Source organism: Phascolarctos cinereus, unplaced genomic scaffold, assembly GCF_003287225.1.
Source record: "Phascolarctos cinereus isolate Bilbo 61053 unplaced genomic scaffold, phaCin_HiC Scaffold_5;HRSCAF=322, whole genome shotgun sequence".
NCBI classification, from domain to species: Eukaryota; Metazoa; Chordata; class Mammalia; order Diprotodontia; family Phascolarctidae; genus Phascolarctos; species Phascolarctos cinereus.
The window spans coordinates 156473391-156486725 of record NW_027555958.1 but is presented as its reverse complement, the minus strand read 5'-3'; the positions used below and the strand labels follow the sequence as shown (position 1 = coordinate 156486725).

Sequence of the window (13335 nt, the reverse complement as noted above, 5' to 3'; positions counted from 1 at the left end):
ATTATTAAATTCACAGATGATGCTTAGAACATCTAAATAAAATGACTCTGAGAAGTTCCCAAGTGAAAATACATTTTACATATCTTTAAAGGTAACCAAATCTAATACAGTATGATGGTCTTACTATGGGGATCTATAAATCGGGATAACAAACAAAACTCTGCTCAAGAATATTCCACATTTACCTGTAGCTTGGTGTAATAGATATATTGAAGCCCCCGTAGCCATACAAGAAACCAGGGTGAGAGCCATCTAATTTAATTCCTTTCTTATGCACAATGAACATTGGGATCTTCGTGCCATCTCTGCTGGGATAGAACACCTAGGACAAGAGAGAGGATAAGTTTAGATTAATATGATACTTTTTGTATCATGTAAGCACTCCTGTGCTCTTCAAGGGGAAAGTCTGAAAAGAAATAGTAGAGATGGCCCTATTTTTTCTATAGCTGAGCTAGAAAGCTCGATGGAAAAGTGGATAGAGTCCGGGCCTTAAGAGTCAGGAAGACTTGACATAGAATCTTGCATCAGACACCTGATAGATCAGTGACTTAAGGGAAGTCACTTAACCTCTGCCTCCTTCAGTTTCCCCATCTATAAAATGGAAAAAATAACAGCACCAATCTCCCAGGGTGGCTGTGAGGATAAAATGAGATAATATTTGTAGAGTGCTTTGTAAACCGTAAAATATACAGAAATGCTAGCTATTACTATTATTGCTGTTAAGCTTTTCCTTGTTTTCCCACTACAAATAATTTTACTTCTATAGGCTTCAGTTTCCTCATCTGTAAAATGAAGGAGTCAAACCAGATGATCTAAGGTCCATCCAACTTTCTATGCTTCTCTGTATCTGTCTCTCTTCCATCAATTATGCCTTGAACCCGTTGAAACAAACTCTTAAACTGATGAATGGCCTATCTCCTACTGTGCTGCCACAGACCACGGCTGATTGGGAAAAGAAACAAAGCCTTTTCTTCTTCCCTATAAGGGTCTTTTCTACACATCATTCCTGAGTGTGGACTTCCTTGAATTTATAATTAAGAGTTAGAGTTTCCCTTCAAAGTGATATGTGATATGATGATATAGTACCACTGACCAAAATAGCTATTAAAAAACATATAATGTTTCACTTTTTAAAAGTAAGTATGTCCCAAACTGTCATTCCTGGGATAGAAATCCAACATTCAGTACACCTTAGAAATCTCTTCAAATATCAAGGGAACTAATGAAAAGAAATGCTAGGGAAGGTGGCCTAGCCATACCAGATCTTAAATTGTACTATAAAGCAGCAATCATCAAAACTATTTGATATTGGCTAAGAAATAGAGTAGTGGATCAGTGAAATATGTTAGGTACACAAGACACAGTAGTCAATGACTATAGTAATCTACTGTTTGATAAACCCAAAGACCCTAGGTTCTGGGATAAGAACTCACTATTTGACAAAAATGGCTGGGAAAACTGGAAAAGAGTATGGCAGAAACTAGGCACAGACCAAAATCTCACACCATATACCAAAATAAAGTAAAAATGGGTTCATGATTTAGATATAAAGGTTGACATAATAAGCAAACTGGGAGAGCAAGGAATAGTTTACCTGTCAGATTTATGGAGAACAGAAGAATTTATGACCAAACAAGAGACAGACAACATTATGAAATGCAAAACAGATAATTCTGATTACATTAATTGAAAAGTTTTTGCACAAAGTCAATGCAACCAAGATTAGGAGGGAAGCAGAAAACAGGGAAAGAATTTTTGCAACCAATGTCTCTGATAAACGCCTCATTTCTAAAATATATAGAGGACTGAGTCAAATTTATAAGAATGCAAGCCATTCTCCAATTGATAAATGGTCAAAGGATATGAACAGACAGTTCTCAGATGAAGAAATTAAAGCCATCTATAGTCATATGAAAAAATGCTCTAAATCACTATTGATTAGAGAAATGCAAATCAAAATGACTCTGAGGAACAACATCACACCTATCAGATTGGCTAATATGACAAAATAGGAAAATGATAAATGTTGGAGAAGATGTGGAAAAATTGGAACACTAATACAACCATTATGGAGAGCAATTTGGAACTATGCCCAAAGGGCTATAAAAATGTGCATACCCTTTGACCCAGCAATAGCTCTTCTAGGGCTAAAGAATATACAAATAGGTAAAGGACCCACCTGTACAAAAATATTCATAGCAGCTCTTTTTGTGGTGGCAAAGAATTGGAAATTGAGGGGATGCCCATCAACTGGGGAAATGGTTGAACAAGTTGTGGTATACGAATGTAATGGAATACTACTGTGCTACAAGAAATGATGAGCAAGCACACTCCAGAAAAACTGGAAAGACTTGTATGGACTAATGCTGAGTGAAGTGAGCAGAACCAGGAGAACATTATACACAGTAACAGCCTGCATTGTGTGATATCTAACTTTGATAGACTTAGCTCTTCTCAGCAATGCCAGGATCTAAGACATTTCCAAAAGTCACATGATGGAAAATGCTATCTACATCCAAAGAAAGAACTATGGAATCTGAATGCAGATCAAAGCATGTTATTTGCTCTTTTTTGTTTTCTTTCTTTTTTCTCATGGTTCTTCCTATTGGTTCTAATTCTTCTCTACAACATGACTAATGTGAAAATGTTTAATAGGAATGTATATGTAGATCCTATATCAGACTGCATGCCATCTTGGGAAGGGAGTTGGAAAGGGAGGGGGAGAACATTTAAAACTCAAAAGCTTATGGAAGTGAATGCTGAAAACTAAAAATTAATTGAAAAAAAGAAAGAAAAGAAATCCCTTCAAGACACAAATTAGTAAATCTTTTTCCTTAACAAAAAAAAAAGTCTTCACAGCTTTCTCTGTAAAGCTGCGTTGCTACTGTCAGTTGGGATTTGAATCTTGATATTCTCATTCTGAATGTAGTTTTTTCCCTCTTACCATGTTATTACCTTCATTAAATTGGAAGCTACTAGGAACTATCAGTTTCAAGTAGAAGCAACAGGATGCTCTTTGGTTTTTTGGTTTGGCCTAGATGCTTTCAACTATAAATGACAATCAAAGTTCTCAGGACCATCTCGAACCTGGGTGGTATTTCTCTTAATGGTCGCAAGGCTATTTCCAAGTCCCTGGTGACTCCATGGAGAAAAGTCATAGAGAGGAAAAGGTATTAAATACCACCAGAGGAATGACAATGCTGAATGTATACTCCATAACTGAAAGATAATGTGTAAGCCTGCTCTCTGGGGAGACTGAATTTCATCACTCATTACTCCAACTCCAAAACTGCAACTAGGACCACCTTCCTAGCTTGGAATACTCCCTTGCTAGGATCTCAGCAGCATAATGGAATGAAAAGAATAGAAGACTTGTCTGATCCTGCGCAAGCATTTAGCTTCTTTGGCTTTTAGCTTCCTCCTTTTTAAAATTAAAGAGTATGATTATATAACTTCCAAGTTCCCTTCCAGTACCAAATCTCTGGCAACTGAGGCTCAGAAAGGTCACACAGCCAGTAAATCCCAGAAACAGAAGTTGAACCTAGCTTCTCCTGACTCCAAAACCAGTATTCATATCGCTGCAACAAGAATCTGGCAGGATTCTTTACAAGCTTGGGCCTAATCCAGAGTTTTTAGTCTATTGTCTGAGGACAACCGGAGAATCACATTAAAAGACTGGACTTTAGAGGACTAAGAAATAACTCGCACGACTATATCACTTTAAGGTTTTGCCAAGTCCTAGGATTCATATTTTCTCATTTAGTCTTCTTACCAGCCCTGTGATATAGGTGCTGTTTATCAACCTGCCATTTTACAGATGAGGAAACTGAGAGTCAGAGAGAACACTTAAGTTCATAGATTTAGAGGTAGAAGGTACCTTAGAGAGCATGTAGTTTAGTCTAAACCTCCTCATCACACTTCCCCTCCCCCCAACTTACAGATAAGATATTGAGGCCTAGAGAGGTTAAAAGACTTACACAGGATTGTAGAGGTAGCAAGTATAGGTAATAAGTGGCAGAATTGGGGTCTGAACCCAGGTCTGTGATGCCTTAAGCTTTTTTCCTACTATAACACACTGCTTCTCAATCTTAAAAACTATGGTCAATGGTTGTGGGTACCTACATTGTGAGCAGTGGCATCAGATATGCATTCCTCTGTCTACTCTTCTGTATCTAATTTAGCTATTTAAAGATTTTACCATACCAAAACTATAGTGGGGAATGGTCAAGAAGTAGAAATAACTAGTTTAGAAAGGAGTAAATATTGAAATGCTTAGAGAGAGGAAGGTCATCACTGAAAAAAGCTGCTACTAAAAAACCTTGGATCTTTGCTTTTAAACTAGCAGAAACAACTGCATCAAACTGCATCTGTCTTTGGAAAAAAATGTTTGATGCTGCACGTATCACATTAAACAAGCTGATGTGTAAAATTAAAGCAAATTGAAAACAGTTTTGGAATCTAAGGAAGCCCATTCTAGAAAATAAAAAAAAAAGAGAAAGGGAACAGTTTTATTTAAAGGGAAATTTTAAACATGTTTGAAAGAACTAAGAGTGACTGTGTGGGTGGGTAGCAGGAAATGTACAGCAAGATAAAACACATTCAAGTGAGCTAAAATACAGAGGCTTCAATTCAGTAGAGGAAGAATACAGAGCTGAAGGATGCCCAATAATCATCTCTAGAAAGCAGACTAGCGATGAGTCTCACACGATTCTACTTTGAATCATCTGAACAAGATCAGAACAAAAAGTAAAAAGTATTTCACATGACTAGTCATGCCAGGTTACAAAATTTAGAGTAATAGGCTGTAATTTAGTATTACATCACAATTACTAAATAACAATGTATTTGGAATTCTATGCCCCAACAGGACTACCATATAAAGAAGTAACATGGAAGCAGTCCACTACTTAAAAAGAAAATTGTTTTCCTGGAAGAGTGAAGGATAGCAGAGTCAGTAGAGATTACTGGGGAAAAAGAGAACAATTTCACAAAAAGGAGATGGTTGGAGCTATGGTCTTAGGCCCATTTAAGAACTCTGAAATAAAAGAATATATCAGTAACAAAGAGAGACAGTTACTAAGTGGAGAAAGGCCTTGGGTGGCTAAGAATGGGGAAAATAAATATTTAAATCCTGCCTCAATACTTATTTACTAAATGAATATGGGCAGTTCACTTAAATGCCCAGGGCCCCAGGCAACTCTCTAAGATAACAGCCAACATTTATACAACCCTTTAGAGGCTGCAAAGCATTTCACTAGTGTTGTCTAATTTGATTCTCACAATTATTATCTCCATTTTATGTAAGAGAAAACTGTTAAACGACTTGCCCAGGGTTAACTAGCTAACAGTACCTGAGGTAGGACTTAATATGTGACAGTACTTTGGAAAGTGGAAAGCTGCTACATAAATGTAGGCTACTCACAGTGTGTCAAAGCTAGAAGGTTAAGGTTAATATGCATTCATTCTATAATATCCAGAGCAACTAACAATCCAGCCTGGCCTGAAGAACTTCAGTAACTTCTTCAGGAGCCCAGTCAAGGCTGTCAGTGGGTTTTCCCACCTAAGTAGAACTTTGTCTCCCTATAGCTTTTACTATTGGTTTCCATTCTGCTTTTCTAACTGTATCCCTCTCTTCCACATGAAGATTTCTGAAGACTTACAATAGCATTCTGGACTGAAACATTCTCTTGTCTAAAAATCAGTCAAAAGATGTACTAACAGATTACAGAAAACCAGGCAACTGTAGCCTTCAATAGCACAACAAAGCTTTAAAATTGGAAAGGATCTAGGACAACCCCAAACTTTACAGAAAAAAAATCAGGGCCAGACACTTAAGTGACTTGCTTAAGAGCAAACAAATATTAAGACAGGCTTACAGATCATACCTCTAAAGCTGGAGGGGACCCCAGAGACCATCAAAATCCAACTCCCTCATTTTATTTTTTGAGACTGGGTTTTCCCACCTCACCCAAACTAGAAGTGCAGTGGCTCCTCAGGGAATGATCCCAATGCTGATGGGCAAAGAAACCTTTACCTGCTCTATTTTTCTGACCTGGGCTGGTTCATACCTCCTTAGGAGGCCTAGTGACCTTCTGCTCCTAGGGGAAGCCACTGGGGCTAGACTTATTAGTGTTGACACCCAATTGGCTTTAGTTTTCCTGTACCTCTGAATTCCTGAAATCAAGAGATCCACTAGACTCAAGACTGCCCAGCAGCAGAAACTATTGGCTTAAGTGGGCCCACCATGCCCAGGACCCTTTGTTTTCCAGATAAGGAAACTGAGGCTCAGAGATAAAATTACCTACCCATGGTTACATGGCTAATAAATGTCACAGGCAGGATTTGAACTCAGGCACCACTGACTCCAAGAACAGAATTCTAACACTGCCTTTGCCAGAGCTGGATTGGAACCAGGACTTTCTACTTCAAATACGGTCTTCTTTCCACTATGCTGTGATCCATGGGGCAGGTTGAGGCAACTGATCTATTATGCTATTCAGAAAGTCTTAGGCTTCTCTATTATCACTGTTCACTAAATAAAACTCAGCCCTTTATCACTAGGAGCCATCAAGTAACTGACTCAAAGGTCCATATACTGACATATTCTTGTTCCCAGTTTCTTGACAGTGCTGACTGATTCAGCCTCTCCATCACATTGTAAGACTCATCTTCATCATGTTTAGCATTTCCCTACCCCCAGACCTATTCCTAGTTGGGACCAAATGAGACAAGACACAGATTAAGATAGAAATGAGCATCAAATACCCCAAATAAGAACAAGATAGTCTTAACCAACTAGGATATTTGAATGTAACCAAGTATCTGCTGACAGGTTATAGCTGGGGGATAAGACTGAACTTCATGTCTAAATATGGTAATGCTGTTTTTTCTTTCCTTTTTAAATTAGTCTTGCTGAAGGGTAGGGTGGGAGGGGTGGGGATTAGGGAGTAGGGTGGGGTTAAGAAGGATCAATCTATTTGCTTTAATTGATTCTACTGGACAAAAATACTTATTTGACATTGGTAGGTAAGCAAAATTAGCAAGCACTAGAGGAGGAAGTAAAGAGACCTGGGTTCTGTTCCCATTACTGACACCCAGTAACTGTGTAGTCCTCAACATATCACTTCCCCTAAACCTCAGTTTGTCCACTTGCAAAATAAAGGTGTTGGACCACATCATCTCTGAAGGGTATCTCTCCTTTCTCATGATACAGGAAACGGAAACCTAAGGGCACTTACTATATTCACTTGGATTCTGATCGTTGAATGGGCCAAAGAATTTAGACCAAGAAGGATTCACTTAGTCCAGGGGTTTTTAATCTTTTTTTTGCATCATGGAGCCCTTTTGCAGTCTGATAAAGTCCTTCTCAGAAAAAAAAAATTTAAATAATTGAAGGAACTGCTAAATTTCAGTTAGATATCGGTGAAAATAAAAATTGTAATATGTCTCCATCCAAGTTCCTGAATTTTCTGAAATCTACCCAAAGACCTCTGATTCCCTGATTTAGTCTAACTCTCTCACTTCAGAAATGAGAAAACTAAGGATCAGAGAGGATCAGTGACCTCTCCAAGGCCTATGTTCTTTTAAAGGAAAAACTAAAAACTAAAAACTGACAAAGACAGGACCTGAGAGATAGCGGAATGTTAAAAGCTGTAAAGGACAGCAGCTATCAGCTAGTCTAATCCTCTTACCTTAAAGATGTGGCAATAAATACAAATTACAGTTACAGCAGTCACACTAGAATTCAGATCTCCCATTCTAGTGCCCCCCCCTTTATGCCATGTAATAAATTTAACTCATATCATTATTCTATGGGTGCAATCAAGCTATAATCTTATAGCAGAGTTCACTTAGGACATTGAGGACTGGGTGTTGAATAACAATGTACCAACACAATAAATTCTTAAATGCTGAAATTTCATTGTTTCTTAAAAAGCAAAATGAAAACTTGCCATTTTGATATTAATTATACAAGAACAAAGAATAACAGCCAAATGTTATTTGAGCAATAATGTCCATTTTTCCGAGCTCCATTTCTTTCCCTGCCTCCCTAACCCTTTTGGAAAGCAGACTCACAGTGGTTTGAAAAACAGGAGCTATTCCAGTAACCAACAGAGAAGTCTGTTTATAAATATGGTCCTCTCTAACACATTAGTTAACAAGTATCTTTATGCTGAATACCAGTTGTAAAATAAAACACTCTAACCAGCCAGGGCATTTAGCTTTTAGAAATCAATTTCAATAACATTTAAACAAAGTCTAGCAAATCCAAGTCACCTCAAAAATGAAAAAGAATGCGAGTGGGAATCTTAAGAAAAGTTCTGTAAACATTACATGTGCTATTTAACATTCCAAGTCATAGCTGTCAGTGAAATTAAAAGAGATTCTTATTATTTTTGCCCATTTCAAACTAGAATATTTAGAAAGGCTAGTTAACAATATTATCCAGAGACAGCACACATGAATCCTAGAGCTGTCTCCATCAAATGAACTAGGAAACAATTTCTTAAAAAGTAGGGGGACTAGAGGACTCATGGTTTAGACATGTAGTAAATATTTCCACTAACAACTCCAATTTTACAGAGGCACTAACTACCCCCAAATAGGTCCTGGCACCACATCTGGCAGTGAATGGAAACTATTAAAATTATACGACAACTTGTTATACAATTAGAGTTTTTATTTAAACAAGCAATAATTAAAATGGCCTCTCCTTTGAAAAGAGTAGTAAAAATAACAAATCAAAGTAGCATTTCTATACTTCTGCTATCTTCACTGAAATAAATGATTACTCCTTCTGAGATGAACAAATCTAGAAATAAAATCAATTCAGCTGGGACGCTGCAATTCATGAAGCTATTTAATCCTCTTTAAATAGGCAATTTTTAATAGATGATTCAATCTGGTTCAGATTTGGTGTTATGTAAATACCATGGTTTATTTATGCTTGTCAGTAATGGGAACTGCTTCTATTTGAGAGATTACTGCAAAGGGCAAGCCCTAAGGAGAGAAGAATGTCTAGTGATACCAATTCCAGCCTAATTTTAGACTCTGGCAGGTTTTACTGGAGAATGTTCATAAAAGGGTATTGCTGCTTCCCTTTCTGTCAGGGCTGAAAGAGATGCATTGGTGCTTCTTGTTATTTATTATCATGTTATTTATTTTGCTAATAAGTCTGTAAGAAACAGATGAATTGAAATTCCATTGTAAATGCACAGAAACCCAAGATAAAACATTAGACATAACTACTGGGAGAAAGAGGAAACATAACCTTTTTGCCTCAATTAACTAAAAACAAACAAACAAAAAAACCACATGAAAAACTGCCTTAGTTGTCTAGAGACATTTCTTTAATGCAAATTTCTTTACCGTGGTTAAGTTAAAAATATTTGCCTAACATTAGGGCATTGTAATGTACAGTCATGGTTTTCAGATATTTAACTTTCTGGGGAAGAATAAAGAGTTTAAAGTTACCTTTGGGATGAAAATAAAAAGGGAAAAGCTCCTTTTGGGAAAATTGTTTACCTTTTAAATAAGATGAGTGGGTCTTTTTTATGTTAAAAAAGAAAAAAAAATCCAGGCATTTGGCTAATGTAAAAAATGTTACATATAAAAATCTACATTACTTGTATTTCTTAGGTTGTTGTTGTTTGTCCTCTATTCTTGAAGAGGACCATGACCTCAGGGAGGTGATGCCATGACTTGCCAGTGAATTAGATTTAAGTGAGAGAAGGCTGCGCAAAGTCACCAGCCTCACTGTCTCCTCCGGGGTCATGTGGGTTCAGTGGCAAGATATAGATCAGGATGACTGTAGATAGCTCAGATTCAGTGGGAGACATTGGTCTTTTTGTTTGTTTGTTTTTTGGCAATTGGGGTTAAGTGACTTGCCCAGGGTCACACAGCTAGTAAGTGTCAAGTGTTTGGTCTGAGGCCACATTTGAACTCAGGTCCTCCTGACTTCAGGGCTGGTGCTCCATCCACTGCGCCACCTAGCTGCCCCAACGCTGGTCTTTTTAAGCTAAGGTCTTTCCTAAGGTCTCAGTTTGACCGGGGCAACATTTCTTAGGTACTGAGAATTCACAGGAGCTGTATACAACTAACAAGTTCTATATTCGGTCAGCAGAAAAACAACATAAAACACCCATGCACAGATGGGCATGGGTATATTTGGGATACTAGCAATGACAGTCCCTTGAAAAATTCTTTTGTGGGATTCTACTTTCTTGCCCTAATCGTCCAGGAAGTTTTCTCCTCCCCTTTTTTGGTGGGAGAAGAAGGTAGATGGATCTGGGAAAGTTGCATTCAGGGAAGCCTGCCAAATTTAAAATTCACTTCATCTTAGATGGCAGCATGGTATAATGAACAGAGTGTTGGGCTTGGAATCAGGTCCAGGGTTTAAATCAATTTCACAGTTACTAGCTGTCCGACTTGGATAGGTCCTAGGACTTAACTAGGGCTTCAGGAAGGAACTGGTAGAGGGAGCTCCCTATACTGGCCAAAATCAATGCATATCACTTGGCAGAGTAATGAATCATTTCAATATCATTTTAAGAATTCTAATATCTTATTCTTAAATTATTATCATGCACTATTTTTCAGAATATGAAGCAAAATATAAGGTTTTAAAAAATCAGTAAAAGCTAAGGTTATACCTAATTCAGATCTACAACTTTCACATAAATATATAAATCTACTTGAAAATAATCTTGCTTACTTTATAAGTTTATAGTTTAAAGGACATTTACATTTATGTTATCATGAAACATAGAGTTACGGTGAATCAGACATTTTTATTAATTTACCTTTTTTAATATTAGTGTTACTAATATTTTAATTTTCAACAAATGGTACAATTAGTGGAAGAAGTTACCTGTGCTGACAAAATTACAGAACTTCATATGTTCACTTTAGGAGCTCAAATTCATTTTCCTTAAGAAAATGGGAGATGCTCAGGGTTAAGTTCCAATGTTGTTATACCTTGTGTTTTCTAGAAGCCAAAACCCAGAGTGTCTAGGAGAGATCATAAGACCATAGATTTAGAGCCATTTAACCTACCCTCTCATTCTACAAGTGAGGAGGGTGAGGCTGGGAGAGGTTAAGTGACTTGTCCTGGGTCATACAACTAATAAATGCCTGAAGTGAGATCTGAATTCACATTTATTCAAGTACAGAGCCCCAACCACTACAACTTATAAGCCTTTCTAAGGGGGTGGGTCAACAATGCAAAACAACTGCAGAGAAGTCAAGGATCAGGAATGAAAGGGTTTTGGTTTGGTAACGAAGAAACCAATGGTAACTTCGGGGAACAACTCTGAGCGATGAGGCTTCAGGTCATACTGCAAGGGTCTATGAAAACAAGGAGACAAAAGGAAGCAGAAACAATGAGCTCTTTTCATGGTTGTATAAGAGAAAAGTGACAGAGGATGACAGCTTGAAAGGATGGTAGGATTAAATGGAGATTTTTTTTTTAAAGGATCGGGGAGACAGAAGCATGCTGATAAACATTTGAGAAGTCAATGGTTAAGGTGATATTGAAAATTAAGGAGTGAGAAGTAACGATGAAAAGGTAATATGATATTAAAGGGAATATGATATTAAAATGAACTGACGAGGAATACTGGAGAGATTTAGAATCTTTTTCCTCTCCATTTCCTGTCCATTGTCCCCTGCATCAAGGATATCTTAAGAACTGAGAGTGACCTTAGAGAGCTCATAGAGTGCAGCTTCTCATCCAGTATTGGAATTTCTTATTTAGCATCCTTGAAAGCTGCTCATCCAGCCTCTCTTTGAACATCTTCAGTGGAAGATGTGCTGGCCCAAGAATCAGAGGAGCTGGGTTTGACTCTCGGTTTTCCATTTACTATCCATGTGATTGTAGGTAAGTCATTTAACTTCTCTGAGCCTTAGTTTTCTCATTCATAAAGTAGGAGTCCTTTCCAGCTTTAACCTATGACTCCTGGAATGATAATAACCTATAGTGGCAAGTTTACTACTAATAAAGCAGCTTTGTCCCACTGTAAAAGAGTTCTAATTTTGTTTTTTGTTTTGTTTTGAGTTTTTTTGGGTTGGGCAATGGGGGTTAAGTGACTTGCCCAGAGTCACACAGCTAGTAAGTGTCATATGTCTGAGGGTGGATTTAAACTCAGGTCCTCCTGAATCCAGGGTCGGTGCTCTATCCACTGTGCCATTTAGCTGCCCCAAGAGTTTTAATTTTTAGAAAGTTACACTGGTCCTAATAATCAATAGTATCCTCCCCAACACTGTCACATTCCAAAATAACCTCTACTTTGCTCAAGTATTTGATATGATAAGGGATTCTATGTTCAGAGAACACAGAACTGCTTGTATTGGTAGACTTGGACTAGAGTAACCATTCTATGAAAGAAAGTTCTCATGATTTTTATAAGTCAGGGAGGAAGGGCTAACCTTAGGCATAGATAGAGAAGACAATCACCCACATGGTATCATTTGAAGAATGCTAAAGTCTTCATTTTCTCACTGGACTACCACAGAAATTTTCCTCTTACCAGGCCTGTATTTCCCACCATTACAGAGTCACTCCCTTTAGTGGAACTAAAAAATTGGGGGTAACTGTCTCTAGAAAGCACTGTCCAAAAATACCTCAGCTGAAAATAGGGAACTCCTTTAGTCCCTTCTCACTGGCCCACAGGTGTAAATTAGTTTGTTAGATTATTTAACTTGACGTAGTGAAAGGTGGAAGGGACCTTAGTCCTGAAGTCCTGAAGGCTAACCCTTAATGGTGGTAAGAGAATGAAGTGACTTGCCTAATAACATGGTTAGTCTCTGACACTAACTTCGTGTGACTCTGAGCAAGTCACTTTACCTCTCTCTGGGTTTCAGTTTTCTTATCTGTAAGACAGGAGTAATTCACAGAATCTCATCTGCAATGTTAGGTCAGCAGGTTTTTGTGAATATCGAACATAAAGATGGATGTGAAAATCCAAACAAAACAGACAGGACAGTACAAAGACATCATTTATGGTTATATCATCACTCATTCAAACAAGCATACATTAATTAACTATGCAAAGAAAAATATCAAGTACAGGACAAACACAGAACAAAGTTCCTGTCCCTAAAAAGCCCAAAGTTAACTTTAAAAAATAATAGATAAGGTCCTTTTTACAATCAGGGTAGCTAGTTCTAAAAGTATGTACATAAGTAACATATATTTAATGTACAAGAAAATCTAGTAAGTTCAAAGGCTATCAAAGAGTCTAATATAGCTAAAAAGAAACTAATGGGGTATTACTCAGAAGGCTGTTAAAATACCCTGGCGGGAAATCGAAATTTATGATTAAAGCATGAAAAATT

At 37.5% G+C, this 13335-nt stretch overlaps 1 protein-coding gene across 1 annotated transcript in view; it reads right to left on the bottom strand.

Moving 5' to 3' along the window:
* The window catches only part of PREP (prolyl endopeptidase), a 153189-nt gene that overhangs the window by 24030 nt on the left and 115824 nt on the right, over positions 1-13335 (bottom strand). The window contains exon 11 of the mRNA XM_020976932.2: positions 186-322. Coding sequence (XP_020832591.1) covers positions 186-322 — 137 coding nt within the window. The remainder of the gene's footprint in view (positions 1-185; positions 323-13335) is intronic.